Raw genomic sequence first — 17694 nt, 5'->3', positions numbered from 1 at the left:
TGCAAAGCTGCCGGGCAGCGTGAAAGGGGAGAGCAGCCGAGGTTTTCACCTGACAAGGAAAATGGGGTGACCCCAGGTGGACTCAGTGTCGCCCTCACCGACACTCGGTCCCCTCCTGCCCGATGTCTCTGTTTAAGAAGGCAGAAAAAGGATCAGCCATCAGTTGAGGCAGGAAAGCTGGGGGCAAGGGCAGGGGGAGACCTGGGGAAGAAGAGAGAGGTTAAAAATTTCCTCTTTGGTGTGTGCAGAGCTCACTGTGGGATTTCTACAGCTCACGTAATTTGCAGCAGCCTGGGCTCCATCTGCTTTGCAGCACGTCATCATTGCAAAGCTGCCGGGCAGCGTGAAAGGGGAGAGCAGCCGAGGTTTTCACCTGACAAGGAAAATGGGGTGACCCCAGGTGGGCTCAGTGTCGCCCTCACCGACACTCGGTCCCCTCCTGCCCGATGTCTCTGTTTAAGAAGGCAGAAAAAGGATCAGCCATCAGTTGAGGCAGGAAAGCTGGGGGCAAGGGCAGGGGGAGACCTGGGGAAGAAGAGAGAGGTTAAAAATTTCCTCTTTGGTGTGTGCAGAGCTCACTGTGGGATTTCTACAGCTCACATAATTTGCAGCAGCCTTTAGGATGCTCTGAGGCATGGCATTTTTTCCCTTCCCTCCCTCCTTGGCTTGCACACAGCCTGGCAGCAGAGGAATGAGAAACCACAACCTGGACTACCCGTTCTTTGCTGCGTGGAAAGTCGTGTTTATGGGGGGAAGGATCCAGCCTTCGACCGCCAGCGGGATCAGTAGGATCAGGCAGACCCTGCAGTGGGGCCAAGGCAGGAGCAGGACAACTGTGCTGAGCGCAGAGGAGGAGCTCTCCCACTGGAACGGTTTTCTGGGAAAAGGATAGGGCAGAAAACAGTGTCCAGTGTGCACCAGCATTGCTGCTTGCCCTTCAACACGAGTCACAACTGCCTCCAGACATTAAACATGGGGAGTCACGATAAGGACAAGGACAAGGCAACTCCTTCTTTCTTGCATTTGCCTTGCCCTAATCTAGCACTGTTGTCTCAGTCTTGACTTACTGGGAAAATTCCCAGTTTGCCCATACTAAGCCATTGCCCATTCTTCTGTGGCGTAACTGGGCTCCAGCCGCCCCTCCTGGTAAGGGGCGGTAGCCGTGTGCCTGGTGGGTACATCCCATGCTGCTGCTGGTGCAAGGCAAAGGGGATTTTTTTTCTTCATGTGCAACAAGGAGGCTGAAGAAAATCCACAGTAGGAGCAAGGAGGAGGACTGGGACCCTCTCTTCATTTTGGGAGCAGCACTGCCCATGCATATCTGGTCATCTAATGGTCCGGAGCAAGTCCTTCCTCAGAAGTCCTGATTGCCACCTCTTTTTTAGGGGCGATGGCAGGAGCCGTCCATTAAACATTGAAATGGTTGGGTATTCTGGGAATGCAGGCTGTTTAAGCACCAAAAATAAGATTTGACATCAAATGATGACTACAAGTCCCCACAGCAGAAAATTAAATAGCTTAAATTCTCTGCTGTGCCCTGCGGCAAAAACAGCTTTCTGTTCCCTGTTTTGGGAAGGAAGAGAAAAGCAAACTACTGCAGATTGCTAATCTCAGTCAGGGAACGGCAATCAGACACTCCAAATTGTGTATGGTTTTGATTCCCTCAGCCTGAATGTTAAAATAATCAAGTTATTACTGCATTTGGAATTGGGTGGAAAAATTAATGCAAGGCACACTGTATTTCCACACTTGTATTTCCCTTTTCTTTATTAGGTCATTTGTACATGCCATTTCCTAATTTCTCTTTGCATGAAAACTGTTAAAAACACCCCTGTATTTTTAAAAGTAATTCTTTAGGATTATGAGTTTACAGCAATTGAGATTAATTGGTCGTTTGCATCACTCTTACAGCTGCTTCATCCTGTTTGCAGATGCGGGCAGGGAAACGCATGCCAGCAACGGGCGGGCAGGGAAACGCCTACCAGCAATGACTGGCTTCCTCAAGGTCTGTCTGGGTTTTTTTTCTTCCCCAGCCTTCAGAAGGTTAGACGTACCCTCCGCTCAAAATAAAAGCTTTGATTCCTCAGTGCCTACACCAGCCATGAGACTCAAGGGAAATAATCCAGGGGAGTGATCTGTCTGGGTGCTGGTGCCCGAGACTGCAGTGCTACAGAGCAGCTTTCTGTGAGCTCCCAGGACTGCCTGAGTAAAGCCAGAAATCCTATGCTAACTCCTTCTTTCCTCTTTTATTCCTAAATTTTTCTTTTAGCCAAGCAGGATGGTCTTAAAAACACCTCCCTGCTCCCAGTGGAATCGGGGCTCGTGTGCCAGGCTGGCGTCTGGACGAGTTTTTCTCCTCAACCGTGTTAATGCAAGGGAGGCATTTTCCCCCCTTGCGCTCCTGTAACGCCCCTGAATGATAATGAAGGCGTGCGCAGCCGGCTGGAAGAGAAGAAAATCCGCTCCACGAGCGAGAAGAGGTTAAGAAGACCGAGTTTATGGAAATAATATGAAGTTATGTATGGAAGCCCTGGCATAGCATCTTTACTGTCTCGCAGTAAATGATACTGTGTTAATGCAGTCCTGCTGTGCGGCGCGATCGTATTTTTCTCTTTTCCATAATGCTTGCCCCACCTAATTTAGCCTCCAGAGTGCACATAATGTCCTTGAAGCTCGCAAATTAAGTTGTTTTTCCAAGGCACCAAACACAGCAGGCGTGTAGATACAGCTTTACTCGGCCATGTTTGGCACCCAGACATGACACCAGGGCGTTAACTCGGAGTCTACACAACCTCACTGAGCTAACCAGCGCTCAGTCATGGCCCCACTGTAACATGCTGGAGAAGGAGAAATGACCGTAGTTCACCGCGGGCTGTGATTCGCAGTGTCCCCTGTACCCGTCAACACCTGATAAATGAATAGTTCAGTTAAACCATTGCCACTTCCCAGTGACTGTTGCTTTTTAAGCCCTTGTTCTGCCAGTTTAGATTCATGCTGAGGCAGAGAAGGATGGCGTGGGTATATGTCAATGACGTCAAAACACCTAAGCTGGTGCAGAGGTTTGGGACAGAGCTTCCCAGTGAATGATCGGGATTGCTCAATGGGAACAGGGCACATTCAGGGCTGCAAAACCTGATTCTGAAGCTAAACGTGAAGGCAATATGCAGGCTGCACCAGAGATGGCTCTGTCTGCCTTCTTCCTGGCTAAGGTCACCCTGTGCAATTCAACTCCAGGCACATGGTTCCCAGGCAGTTCCTGGCACCAGCTGAAAGCCCGATTACCTTTGTTACCCTTCAAAGGTGTCAATGGTTGAAGCCCCAGATACATTCAAGGCTGAGATTTCTGCACTGGCACAGTTCCTGAAGCCAAGGCTGAAGCCCAGGTGAGCTGGGACCAGAGCATTCCCTCCTCAGGTTATGGCCGTGAAACTTCCAGAGATCAGGCAAACATAGAGCTCTCATTTCCCCTAAAATATTTCCACCAAAAGAGTATATCAGGCTTCCTCCCCAGCTGAGGACCACAAAGGATGGATGGAAGGACCAACCCTTCCACCTGGGCCATGAGCCTGATCCTTAAGGCATCATTCACAGCTACTGCCCTGCTGCCCCACAGCCAGACCTTGAGACTGCTTCTCCATGCTGCTCTCCAAATCCTCATTCCGAGCTCCTGACTCTGGCTCCTCTCTGGATTATTGCTTTTGGCTCCAGCACGGACCTCAGTTACTTGCGGGATAGCACTCGCACCAATACCTGTCCCCAAATGCCTATGGTCCTTCGGCTTCGACAGGACCTGGCTTTTGGTTAATACTAAAGTGTATCCCAAGGTGTTACAAGGAAACAGCACGAGGCTTTCTTTACACTTAAAGCTAAGTTATGCATCATGATTATGCATCTTGCTTACCGAAGGCACATACTGTGCCATTAGCATCCTGTCCGACTCCTAAATCTTGTAGGTTTCTGAGACCCTTTGTTAAAGGAGGAGAATTAGGGAGACAGCATCTGATTAGAGGCTGAACCACAGTTGTTCTCTGTTCGGCACTTCGACTCTCTAATGAAATAGAGGGCAATTTTACTTTGCTTTGCTTTTAGTCAAACCCCACTTCATCTCCAGCTGCTCCGGTGCTCTGCTTGCTCCCAGCTGCACCTGGTCTCTGCAGCATTTGCACGAGGGATTTCCTGCCCTGACCTCAAGCCGGCGGCTCACGGGCTTCACTCAGGTTCTTCAGGCTTCCTGTTTTTCTCTTAAAGCTTTCATTTTACCAGCAAACTGTTTCCTGTTCTAAGGCTTCTTGCGACTGAAATCCTCCAATTTACCCTCAGCAAGACGTGGCCGGTAAAGTCTTTGAATGCTCTTCCTTTCACTAACGCTCTCTTCCTCGCCGTCAGCTGTCTGGATGCGCGATGTGCACCTCTGGGAAAATTTCAGGAAGGTTCCACTGAGATCTTTAAGTCTTACAGGTTGTCTCTAGAAAACGGAGGGGCTAACTGGCTCTGCTACAGACAGCTTTTCAATTACATTCGCGGAAAGTGTTGTGCTTTCTGCATTAACTTATCAGGGAGCAGCGACCCCTCTATTACTTTGGCTTTCAATCATTTTCCTGTAGCTGTTGCTCAAGTGCTATTATAAATGTATTAGTGAGTTCAAAAGCAACAGTGGGTATAGACGGTCGGGTCTCCGGGCTGCCATGCTGCCTGCCTCTGGAGGTGAATGCCATTAGGGAGACTGAAAAGCTGACAGGGATGGAGAAACCAAGATAACCCTGTGAGGGACTGCATTCAAAGAGATGCTACGGTGACAGAATCATTTTAGCAGTAAATTTCTTTTTTTTTTTTTTTTTTTGGTCACAGCCATGGTAGAAAAAGTTTAGATAATTGTGGATGTGATTTCAAGCTCATTAACTATGTGGCTGAGCTGAAAGCCCCATCACTATGGGGAGGGAGCTGTTGAAGGTTTCATTTGTTTCAGTTCACTGTAGAGCAACCAGTAAATTTCAATAACAAAGCGTGTGTTCTAAATATTATTATTTTCCTACAGTCTATATTTTTATTTATTCCTAATTCTTACTAAAATATTTACATGAAATGCAACTTTTTAGTTGTAGCCACTTTGCTTATTCCCTCACCACCTAGATCAAAGGCTGTAATACAACTGCTGGTTGTTTCTGAGTGTTTATGCCTGACATACAGGACATGAACTGCCATCTCCTCCCTGACAGTGCTGGATTTGACTTACAGCGGAAATATATCTCCGTGAGTCTTAGGTCTGATTAGGAAGTTGTGTGAGAACTTTCCATTAAGAATATTGTGGATTAAAAAAAAGGCAGTTTGTGAACAAGCAATGCGTTCTTGCTAAAAAACACGGCTTCCGCTAAGATGATTTAAACAAACCCTTTCCTTCTTGCGTTGAGTTGACCTGAATCAGTGCATTTCCGTACCTCAAACTGAATCAAGTCATTTTGTTCCAGCCCAGCACTGAGCTGAGCTTGGCTGAGCTTTCAAGAGGTTGCAGTTGGCTGTCTCCCTTGCTCTCTGCGGGCTGGACTCGGAGGCAGGACTCTCCTGCGGCACCCGTGTCTGAGACCCCGTGGTGCTTTGAGCGTTGCTTTTAAGGAGGCAGCCAGGAGAGGCCCTCTGGATTAGGTTGCTTTCTTACTGCACTTTCCTCGTCTGTAAAGTGGTGGTCATGTTACTCTTGCAAAATGTCGTGAGATGCTGCGATGGTTTAAAGCTGGACACTGCGATTTCCTTACCTGACTTTTAGTCATGGACATCATAGCCATTCTTGGGCCGTGGAGAAGCATGTTCAGCGACATAAGCAAAATGAGGGGGAGAAGAAGTTGGGGTTTGTTTCCTCTTAGACTATGAAACCAAAAAATTTGCAGTTGTTCCGCTGGCTGGAGAACTCAGGCATGAGGGCACACACATTTCCATGAAGTGCTTGCTTGCAGCACATAGTCAGGGAATACAAACGTGGCAGCCTGCAGGAGGGGCTCAACCGGAGTAACTGAGGCCGCACCTGGGCTTTCCATTCCCTCTGTGTTACCCCCTTCTCCTTTCAGGTTAATTAGCTGATTAGCTTGGAGCCAGGGAAGCTCGGAAGAGCGGGAGAGCGGGGGTCTCCTTGGGAGTTTAGGAGCTGCTGGCTTTTAATATTGATTTGCTAATGAGTCGGCAAGCATGTGAAACCTGCGAGCGCTTTCACGCTCTGCATTGGGTACTTTCTCTCTGCTGCTCGTGGGTCTGAGCCCCAGGGACCGAGGCAGGGGGCTCGGGAAGGCAAGCCAGCCATTTTGGGGAAGCATCTGCCCTGGTCTGCATGGCTGCAGGAGACCAGATGGGGACTCATGGGAGGGCAACTGGGGACAGAAGGGGAGGGGGGGAAGCAGTGGTGGCCTGAGGCCCCTCTCCCCCTGCTATTTCTCCAAAAATGAGTCTTTTAGGGGACCGAGGAGGGAGCGGGGAATCCCAGAGCTGTCAGCCAAGGAGGAAGGAAGAGCAGCTGGGGGTCCGCAGTGGCGAGAGCTGCTGAGCAGGGCACAGCCCAGGGCAATGGAGGAGAGATTTGGGGAGCACAAGGGCACAGCAAGGTGGGTGCAGGCTGTGGTGGCAGGATGTGGCCAGGGAGGTCGCAGAGGCTGTGCATTTCCAGCCCCACACAGTCTCGGCATGGGAGAGACAGCACAACACCTCCTGCAAGGCAGATGGCTTAGTGAGCCGCCTGCCTTCCCCTCCATGCCCACACTGCAACCCTGTGAGCCCCTCTGAGCCCCGTCCACAGCCAGGGCTCTGCTTTCACTCCTGCAGGGCTCCAGCATCACCCACGGTTCAGTGAGTTGTGTCTCTGCATGCTTGGGCTGCTCAGCATGGCACAAGGTTGGCAAGGCGGCTGGACTGGCAAGTCGATCTGCCCTCGGAGGGTTGCTGTGCATTCCTGCTAAGCTAAAGCCCCTGGGATCTCCAAGGGGCAGGATAGCCCCGAGCTGAGCTCCCAAAGTGGAGGTGGGCTTCTTTTTTTGCAGCACTGACTTGCACGGTTACGTTTGTCCATCCCGTGCTGAGCTGCACCCCAGCTCAGTTTGAACATTGCGTTGTGTGACCCAGGAGGGTGATTTCTTGAGCTGTAAGTGCTGAAACAACGTGGGCCAACAAAAATAATCAGGCAATGGCTTGCTTGTAGCTGCTAACCTGTTTCACCTGCCCGTGGACATGATCCTGTTGCTCAAGACACTATGCTGAGTTAGAACCAAAAAGGAGGGTTTTTTGATGAAATTAGGAAAGTTTTGTTGTAGCCTTACTGGGCTGGATGCACTGGCATGTCTTGCTTGCACTGGGCAGGAATTCAGACCAGCTGATTATAAAAGGCCCTTCTGGCCTCAAGTCTACAACAATTGCTTAACACTCATGCTGTCTGCAAGACAACAGAGATGAAATCAGTGTGGGGGTGATGCATTTTACCTGTGTGCCAGGAGCTTGCGTGTGGATCATCTCTCCAGCCTGTTTGTGTTTCACAGGAGGTGCCGCGCAGCCTGCGGTGACCGCGAGCATCAGCGGGAGGCACACGCAGCTACCGCTTGCCGTTGCGTTCAGGTATCACCATGGCTTCTCTTTGGAGCTCGCTGGAAAAAGATGCATGCAACCCACAGAAAAAGAGGCTGCTGGAAACCGTTCGTGTCCGGAATACAGGGAAGAAGATGTCCATTCTCTGTGTTGTGGGTGAGAACCCCGGGGGACTGGGAGAGAAGTTGAGTTGCAAATCCAGGAAGGTTTCTTGCAGCTCTGGTCAGAGAGTTTGGTCTCTGATGGCTCTTTTCCTCATTTGGGAGAAGAGGTAGGACCACTATTTGGAATGCTGTATTTTAAGATTAAATGAAGGAAATCTTAATCCAAAGATAGGAGCTGTGCCATGTCAGTACAGCATGTCAAGAGCTGGCAACAAAAGCACAAGTTCCCTCTTGAATGTTGGACGATCTTTAGCTGGCTAGAGAGAGCCGGGGTCTGCAGGATTGCTCCCTCCACCAATGTAAGATTATTTTTTTTACCATTTGCATCAAATCTGTCATTAGAGGTCAGCAACAAACCATTCTAACATGACACGGCATTACAGCCTCATTCTGTCTCTCCATAGTTTTGGTGAAAGTTTTAACAGTACCCAGGCATTTCAGGAGTACATAGCTATTTGATTAGGATCCAAAGGTGCAAGTGCTTTGGGAAATTTTACGTCTCCTTTGGTCTGTGCTTTTCCAGTTGCTCCATCACTCCTGAGAAGTTGTTAGCATAGATTTTTTTGACAAACTTACAGGGGAGCGACTTTCCTGCCAATAAGCTTCTAGACAGCGTAGTCACCTACTACAGGATTGATTTCTGACAGACTTAGCCATAGTGTTTACCTAAATGATGTGCTTCAAGTTCCTCTGTTGTCAATGGAGGGCAGGAGGAATATCTCCAAGGGATGATGTAGCCACCCTATAAGTAGCATCTAAAGTACATGAGTTACCCCTGGAACTGTCCCTGTCAGCTTTCTGGAGATATCTAGCTCATATGGGAGATCTAAATTATAATAGCCAGAACGATGTACAGTGAGCACCTCCCAGATGAACCAAGAGGTGACAGTAAACTAATTGGCGCTGGTATTCATTTTTGATGGGATATGTTAGTGTGGGTATCAGTCAAACAGTGCAGTGCTTTTGGACCCTGTTGTAGGGCCAGCAATATGGTATGTAACTACCATAAATCTTATTGCACTAGGGCGCCCTGTTCCCGTCACATTTGCTCTTGCTGAAATATTACTTATGCCTTGCGTAGAGCACAATGGCCTGGTTTAAAACTCATTGAAATTATTGGGAATCCCTCCATAGACTTCAAAGTACTCTGGATTAGACCCTGGCGAGCACTTCCCATATGTAAATACTCAATGAAGAGAAAAGTCAGTAGAAACCCTGTAGCATCTCTCCATACAGCCACAGTGCAAAATCAGTGTCTGTGTGTCCATCTGTACCTGTCCGCTCACACTGAACTGTTGTGCACTGGGCTAACAATAATATTGTAGGTTGGTTGTTTTTTTTCTGTCCCTCATCCTCAGTGGACACCTTTAGGCCAATGCAGCCATTTCTGGTGCAGGTCAAGGTAGACTGAGGAGAGGAGTACAAGTTAGCCTACAGGTGGCCTTTAGCAGAGCTGAAGCTGGTAGATGGAAAGACTCTCAATCACGTAGGATTGATTTTCCTTCTGCAGCAAAGGGCAGAACTGATCATAGGGGAGAGATATGAATATGAAGCTAGAGAGACACAGGCCAGGATCCATAGGGGGATTCGGGTCCTCCGGAGCTCAGCCCATACGTTTAGATGGTGGGAAGAGCAGCGGGTGGTGTGTGTGTGCGTGTGTGTGATTTCTAATATAGGACTGAACCAGCCTGAATGACACTAATTTTGAGGAAACAACCACCATCAAAAAAATATAAAAGCCTTCTGCCTTCCCTCAGAGCTGTTTCCTAGAGTATGGTGAACTGGGGTCTCTCCCTGGATGGTTCCTCCATCCTACATCAGTGCTTTTGGACTTCTCGTTTCCCTCATCTCTTCCAGGGAGATGCCTGTGCCCAGGATGCTGAGGCTGGAGTGATTTCCTCCCTCCTGAGACATCCCTCCCTAAGTTAGGAAATGTCAGGCTGGCCAAATACCTGACCAGGGTGAGCAGCGAGTGGGTGACCGCTGCAGGGACACAGCTTCCATCAAAATCAGTGGGCAAACTCTCCTTATCCCTCTGGCAGAGGACCTCCTGAAGCTCTTTGCAGCAACCCTCAGAGGCTAGAGAGATGGGCTGCAAAGCACTGCTCTTGTCAGGTCTCCAGCATTTGCAGAACACATTGTCAGGCCCATCTGTCGATCCATGTTGACAAACCTTCTTGACAGACATTTGCATAGGGTATTTAAAGATTAAATGGAGGCATTAACTGAAAGAAGGATTATAGATACCTGGACTCAGCGTGAGTCTACGCTTTTAGGGTGACGTTAAGGTTTTTGGGAAAGAAAGCATGGACAAGATATTCCCTTTCTGCTGCTGGCACTGGCAGAGTGTTGTTAAAGTTGTTATAATTAGTTTTTTTATTAATGTGAATGTTCCAGGGGCTTTGGCAAGGTGCCTGGATTTTCACAAGCATAGAAATAAATGAGAAAAAGAACAGCTTTCCAGTTCTACATCCAGGACAAATAAAGTACATCTGCACAGCATGTCTGAGAGGAAAATCACATTTGCAGGTTTGCAGGGCATCTTGATCCTATGGGTAGAACTGAACTGATATCTCACTGTCTTTTACATTTTCCCACGCACAAGGAAATACATGCTTTCATCCTGCCTGAGCTTTCCTCTAGCAGATGAGCCTGGCTCCACCAAGTCTTCTAAACTGCTTTGGCTCCTGAGGAGTTAGGATTACAAGATACCTCCAGGATTTTCAGTCCTTTCCCCCTCACTTGCCATCCCAATGAGAACTGATCTTAAAACTGATCTCTACTATTAAAGTTTTGGTGTATTTTTGAAGCCTCTCCTACTGGGAGGCAAATAGCGAACTTGGTTGTCCCGATGCCGAAAGCCTTCTTATGACTCCGAGCCTGTATTCCTACCCGCATCATCCCCGTTTGCGCTTGTGCCATGGCTGTCCTTTAGGTTAAAGAGCTCTTCTCCTTTGCAGATTTATTTTAGATTGCCCCTATTAACCTTCCTTCTGGCAGGCTAAGCAGACTGACCCCTTAGTCTCCTCTTCTGTGTTGACTTCTCTCTTCCCTTTATCATGCCTGGAGCCCTCTTCCTTGCCTCTTCCTGGCTGAATTGATCTTTCTTGAATGCAGGCAGCGGGAATTGTCCGTATCATTCCTAAAATGGGATCTACTCACCAGCTGAAGCTGCTGCACAAGGTCCCCAGGCAGAGGAGAGGCTGAAGCAGTAGGCTGCAGCCAGGATGTGTTGACATCTCTCAGGGTCCCACCATGGAGGCAAGCTCCCCAGTGCAGCCCAGTGCTCCAGCCAGCACAGCCCCTCCCTGTTGCATGGCTTGGCAGGTCCATGGAAGTCAAAACAGGAGCTCTCTGTTGCTTGGCAGATCGTACCGGCTACAGGCAAACCGCGGCTCGTGGGTCGATATTCAGTACACACAGCAAGGGCTTGGTTGTCAGGTCTGCTCTGGTGCGCTGGGAAGCCCTCTGTTCCCTGGCACCAGCGACGTCCTGACACTGCAAGTCCAGCGGTGCTTAAAGCTACAGCTCCCTTGACCAAAACAATATTAATATTTATGAAGCGATTAACGGATGCCTCCCTGCTTTAATAGCTCCTCATAAGGCATGCTATAAGCCACGCGCACTGCAAATTCCTCCCCCAGACATCACTGCTCTGTGCCGTTGCAGGGGCTGCTATCAAGCCTACAAAGCAATGCGGGGGCATGATGTATTGCTTCAAGGTGTTTAGAAAGCAACCCTTAAAGCATCGTAGCACTGCATCAATCCTTATAAACCCTATGTCTGTTATGATGATTAGTATCAATAATTATAAGTGCGGCTTCTAAGTTCTCCAGAAGATGAGATCAGGCTGTGCCACAGAGCTAATGAGATGGTGCAGGAAGGAGTTTCTTTCTGTGGGATGTTCCTAGTTCAGCAACCTCCCTTATTGTCTCCACCTGTATATCACTTAGTGGCAAATACTAAGTCTCCTGTGGCTGGAGTTCCCCCTCCATGAGACTACGTCCTTTGGGCATAGATAGATGTAGAGCTATTGACACTTACAGGGATGAAAACAACATGGGGAAATGCCAAGGGTGCTTTTCTTCCAGTCCACGCTCCCATTACCTCAGGTGGCCTTCCCCTGCCGGGAAATGGGGCCGCTGGGACATGCCAGGTGAAGCACGCGTGACACCACAGTGCTGCTGGGGGGATTTCAGGTCTGAGCTTGTGGAAGCCTGTTTCTGGGTTTTGTCTGGGTGTTCCCAATTCTGAGTGAAGAGAGGTTTGAGATTTCAGGTTGGGTGAGGATTGCAGAGGGGAATATCTGCAGCGGGAGGCAGGGTGGGTGCTGGGCTTACCCCAAATGCTTAACTCCGGTTGATTTGAGCTTTCTCATCCAGCATATCATTACACTGCAGAGCTTATTGCCACAGGATGCTGTAGATGCCAACGCTATGAATAAGTTCAAAAAACCACTAGAGGAAATCAGGGACAGTAGGTCCTTCAAGGGCTGTTAAACACAGTGCTGTGGATGCAACCTCTGGCTCAGCAAGCTGCTGGATCACGGGCTGCTGGAGGCTGGCAGAGAATCCTGAAGGCAATATAACTCCAGACTTGCCCTCTGAATGCTTTTTCTCCCAAGCATCTGCCACTGGCCACTGGCAAAATTCATCAGCGTTCATCTCCCAAAACCTGCAGTAAAAGGTGAGGGATTTATATAATCTGAAAAGAAATCAGGGTGCTGGATCAGGACACTGGGACTGGTTGATTGCTTGGTCTGACCCACTGTGGGTGTCCTGGTGTCCATATCTAGGGTCAGAATTGCTGTACATCCTTTTATTTTCAGTGTTTTCATCATGCCTATGATTACTTGCCAAGTGCCATGAACATACCTCTCAAATCCTACCCAGTTGCTCTGGGATAGCAGCAGAAGTCCAGGGAAAGATGTCTGTATCTGCAGGAAAGAAACACGAAGGAGGATTTGCTGTTAACTAGAGGAATCGCCTGCTGTCAGCTTGGAAATACAGAGCTTGTCAGGGAATTCATGGATTGAAAGACTTCAAATCAAACTTCTGACAACGGTTACCCTGGGTATGGTACAGTCGGTGTCCATCGCATCAGGTGGTGTGGGGATGTTGGACGCAATAGCCCATTTTAGCCCTTCATCAGATCTGAGTCTGACTATACCCGTGCAGCTCCACCAAAACCAGTCTAGTCATCAGCCGGTAGCACTGGTCTCCCTGGGGTCACCTTCCCAGCATATGCCAGCCGGGCTTTTTGCTAGGTGGTCTCAGGGAGCTCTCAGGATCATCCCTCTGGTTGAAGGGGCTGCCTGTGCAGGCAGAGCTCTCTCCTCTAACATCTAAGCCCTGTGCTAGTCTCCGTTCACAACGTGGCTTCCTGGGGCCACTGAAAAGCCCAAAGCTTGAAACTGCAGCGTAGATGTGCGTCTCCTTCCCTCCTTCAACCAGGAGGTGTGATTCCTCCTGGTGCACAAGGTGTTTTCACAACATTCAGCGCCTGCCATTAAAATGTGCTGCAAACCTGTGCTGAGTGCGTGTGGTGTGGCAAGTGGCATCTAATTGATGTGGTAATTAACTCTTGACATCTAGGCAAGCCTGGATTTTGATCTGCAGTTCAATAAGGTTTACAAGTGGACTGCTAGCAGCTTTGATGAGAAGAAAACCTTTATCAGATGCTTGTGGAAGCTGAACCACCGATTCCGTGCCAGCTCTATCCCATTTGTGAATGTCCCCTCCTATGCAGCGGAAGGCAATTAGTTTCCTTGTCACGCTCAGAGTGGTGTGGGTTTTTTGCATCATCACTATCATCGCTTTAGGAACAGAAGGTGAATAAATTTCAAACAGTGAATGTGGATGACAGGAGAGGCTGGGGTGGGTACCAGTGAGAGGGAAGCAGGAGGATCCATGTTTTGTGTATCTGGAGGCACAGCCACCTGATTTATCCACTGACTCTTGCAGTGCTAGGCTGGGAAGGAAAATAGATGGACAGTTTATCTTATCTCCAGAGATGCTACCTGCACTCTGGGTTGGGGAAGGCGAGCAGTAAAGTGTTGGAAATGTCAGGCCGGGGGGAAGACTGGCTGCCTGCCTGGTAACATTCCCCAGCAGTATATCAAGAAATACAGACATATATGAATATAAAAATATATTTTGCTCTACAACACATGACTATCAGTATATTTGATCAGAAGAAGACTGTTCATCTTTGAAATGAATGTCTCAGCTTTGTATAACAAATATCAACATGCCCCAACACACGATCCTAGAGAGGTGAGCAAGTAAAAACGCAACCAGAGCTCAAATTAAGTTTCGAATGTCCGTTTTGTCCCTCTTTCAAAGCTGACCCTTTATCCCATCCACATCTTTCTTTGCTCCATGCTGTGATCTTATTCTAACTGACCAAGAGACTGAGACCACTGGACTCATGTCACTCGGATTCGATGGGACCCCTGGCGCTAATATTAGCAGGGCTAATAAAATGACATAGCTAGAAAGCTTTGGCCATCTCCACGTCTCCTCCTGTCCATGCAGGGAGACAAAGGCCCCAAGAAGACAGGAAGGACACTGCAGAGACTGAGAGCCAGGAGGAGCTCAGCGCATACCAGGAGATGACACCGAAGGAAGCTGCTGATGTGTTGAAGCTGATGGAGGAGTACAAGCCCCTTGTGAACAACTCCGTGGCCTTTGCAGAGCAGCTAAGCAACAATCTCCATGTGCTGAATGAGGTAAGGGGGCCAAGGGCTGTGACTCAACTGAAAAGAAGGTGCCTGGCCTGCAGGGGCACTGGACTGAGTCTCTGGGTATCGGCAGCTCTTTCACTTGCTGTGAGCACTTGAGAGAAAGTCATCTCGGTGTTGTGCTACTTCAGCTCAAAAGGCATCTCACGTGCAAGTCAGGAGGACACTGCTGCTCCCCTCTCGAGGGTCAGTGTTTGTCCCACCATGCACTATCGTGGGGCTGCCTGCCCCTTGCAGGGGCTAAACAAATAGCTGCAGCCTGGCAGGCACAAATGTCTGCTTCTGATGAGCTTAACTGGCCTTAGACATTGGCTTGCGTGGTGTCTCTCCGATGAACGCGGTGACTGACCAACTCGGGGCAGATGAAGCCCACTGTCAGTTTTGCAAAGGAGTAAAACAAAATAGTGGCACAGACCCAGCTGCAGGGAAGGATACGGAGCCCAGCTGCACGCGGACGTGTAGCTGTGAGGGATTATAATTTCTGGGGGCAGCGCAAGGACGGGTAAGGGTCTAACTGCGGGGCAAAATGAAGTGGGGTGCTCTGGGGCTGGCTGAGGGAGGTGGATGAGACTGGGGAGCTCCAAGATCTCCTTCACATTGTGCAGAAGGTCTCTGTGTCCCAAGCAGTGTGAATTAGGACCATCGTTTCTGTAATAACCAGTGCAGAAGAAATTTGTCTTAGGGCATTGCCTCTGGCCCTTACTGCTGGGTCTACAAACTGTGCCTCCGGCCAGGTCAGTGGTCAGCAGCGATCTTGAGCAATCCCACAGCCTTAACCACATCTGGAAGTGATTTACAGGAACTTTCCCAAGGGGAAAACGTGGTGACGATGCCCATGCTGTGTGTCTTCCCCTCCCTGTCTGCACGGGGCCGGGTGTCCCACGGGGAGGGTTAGCCTGCCAGACACCTCGGGGCACTGAGAGCTCCCCAGGCTCCTGCCAAATCCACAGCCAGGTCTGCAGCTCATGGCGTGCCTGGTCCAGCGTGGCCATCCGCAAGCAGGACGTGCAGAAGCAGTGGGGACGGGTCCTGCCCCATTGCCATGAGGGCCATCACAGATACATCAAAAATTCCTGTTATTTCAGTTTGTTTGGGTTTTTTTTTTTTTAACTTGAGCACAGGCACATGAGTCACCTCAGGAAGGGGAGAACAGAGAAAAGCTGGGTAAGGAAGGATAAAGGCTGCTGAGTAGGGAGGGATGGGATGAATGTGCATGTAAAAAGTTGGGGGTGATGAAGAGCAGAAAGGGTGGTCTGACAGGCAGGGGTGCCTGGAAGAAAAGGAAAGGGCCAACAGTGATCCCTACAGAAGGAAAAGCAGCAGCTAGGGAGAAGCAAAAGAGGAGAAAATGAAACCGAGCTGGAAAGAGATAAAAAGTAAAAGATAAACTGTAGTAGAAAGGGCCAATGAAGAAGGCACACATTATTTTCAGACTAGTGAGCTTTATTTACTTTATTAGAGTTGCTGTATTTTATTGCATTCCTGCAGAGGGTAACTTGTTTCTTTGAGTGCTGGAGCAAAATAATGAGATAGCTGCTCTGAGCATTTATGTTATGCTAATATATCTGGTGCTAGGATTTTATGCGTAGGTAGCTGAAGAACAAAGGGGAAAAAAAAAAGCCAAAGGAAATATCCTAAAACATATGAGAAACCACAAACTCTAAATCCAACCTCCTTTAGCTCCAGTATTTGCTGTGTTCCCAGTTTGTATTTATATATGACTTATTACACTTGGAAACTTAGTAGTTAATCTGGAAGACCAAACTCCCGAGGTCTGCTCCTGCTTGCTCTTAGCAAGTCGTACAGGCACTTTGCGACTGTTTCCCAGCTGTAAAATATCCTATGAGAGTAACTAATAAATCTCTATTAAGTTCTTTGAGATGAAAGGTGCTGTTGAATACATTATTTTAATGCCCTCTAATGAATAAATGTCACTTATTGCTAATACTATTAATTAATGAGATGTTTCTATTTCTAAGGTTTAATCTATGATATTAATTATTAATACCAGCAAGTTAGACTAGCACATGCATATATTTAAATGTTTTTCCCCACATCCCAGTGGTAACACCTTGTCCTCCTCTTACAATACTAATCACCCTCTGCTAACCCATCTCTTCTGGGGGTCGCGAAACACTGCACCAACAGCAAGAAAGCACTTATCTGCTTCGGAGGGAAGGAAAGCACAGCCAGGGCACCTGGGAGGCCGTGAGCTCTGATTTTTACATTGGTATTCCTACGTACTTGCAGGATCCCAGCACCCGCTGAAACGCAGGCAGCTCCTGGCGGCTTCGTGCCGCCTCCAGCGGGAGAGTTATTACCCTTACCCGAGCGGCGGTTCTCCGGAGAGCCCTTTCTGCCAGCAGTTGCCCTGCCAATGTCACCGGTGATGCTTTGCTCTAAGCAAACCCCCGTGGGTCTGTTAAGCCCTAACAAGACAATCAGAAGGCGCGGCGGTGACAGGCTTGTGGGAGGTTTATGGCTGTAATTTAGGAACATTTAATAAAATGTGAAGCTCCGGGCAGAGCCTGTGGCCGCGGGCCAGGGTCCCTGGCGTGCGGCTGGAAAGCAGCAGTCCGGGAGCGGGGCTGTTTGCTCCCTCGCAGGTCCCTCGCGCCAGCCTGCATAGGCTGGTTGGGCTCCGGGCAAAAGGAGCATTCGCTTAGCATCCTTGGTGCTTTTGGAGATGAGTATCTGCGTGCATTAGCATGCCCTGCTTCAAATCTGACTGCTGAGCCTGCTGGCAAATGAAACCTCTGCCTTCCCTGCCGTCACTGGGCTCCCTGTGGGAAAGCTGCATCACTTTGCAGCGTGGTAGTTGCATCTGTTCCCTTTGATAGAGATGCTTTGCTGTGTTTGCTATGATATCAGACTTTTCTTTTCTACAGAATTCCTCTGACCTTTCCAGATCCTTTGTGAATCTGCCTACATCCGAAGTCATTCCCCACAGTCCTTTCTCCCCCACTTTCCCAAAATGGCACTACCTTTGTCACAGGAGAGTGTAATCCATGCTTCGCCAGCGAGACCGAAGCCGCCCAGCCACATTGAAGAGTGGCTCTCACACATTTCAGGAGCACCTCCGTGCTGCTCCAGCATCTTGTCCTGCATGTACCACCTCTAGAGCTGGAGCGGCCGGCTCATTTTTATCCCGATAGCAATGCAGGTGGAGCTTGAAGAAGAGAAAGTCCTTAACACAGGGACTGTAGATGCCCAGCATCTACCGTGCTTTCA

At 49.0% G+C, this 17694-nt stretch overlaps 1 protein-coding gene across 1 annotated transcript in view; it reads left to right on the top strand.

Annotated features, from left to right (window-relative positions):
- Window positions 1–7595: 7595 nt before the first annotated feature.
- Window positions 7596–17694, top strand: part of LOC103894096 (exocyst complex component 1) — a 29038-nt gene continuing 18939 nt past the window's right edge. The window contains 4 exon segments of the mRNA XM_009273413.1: window positions 7596–7713; window positions 9080–9207; window positions 13316–13475; window positions 14258–14451. Coding sequence (XP_009271688.1) covers window positions 7596–7713; window positions 9080–9207; window positions 13316–13475; window positions 14258–14451 — 600 coding nt within the window.

The sequence above is a fragment of the Aptenodytes forsteri genome, unplaced genomic scaffold (genome assembly GCF_000699145.1).
Source record: "Aptenodytes forsteri isolate BGI_AS27 unplaced genomic scaffold, ASM69914v1 Scaffold191, whole genome shotgun sequence".
Lineage (NCBI taxonomy): Eukaryota > Metazoa > Chordata > Aves > Sphenisciformes > Spheniscidae > Aptenodytes > Aptenodytes forsteri.
The sequence above is the reverse complement of the archived record's forward strand: the minus strand, read 5'-3'. Positions and strand labels throughout refer to the sequence as shown.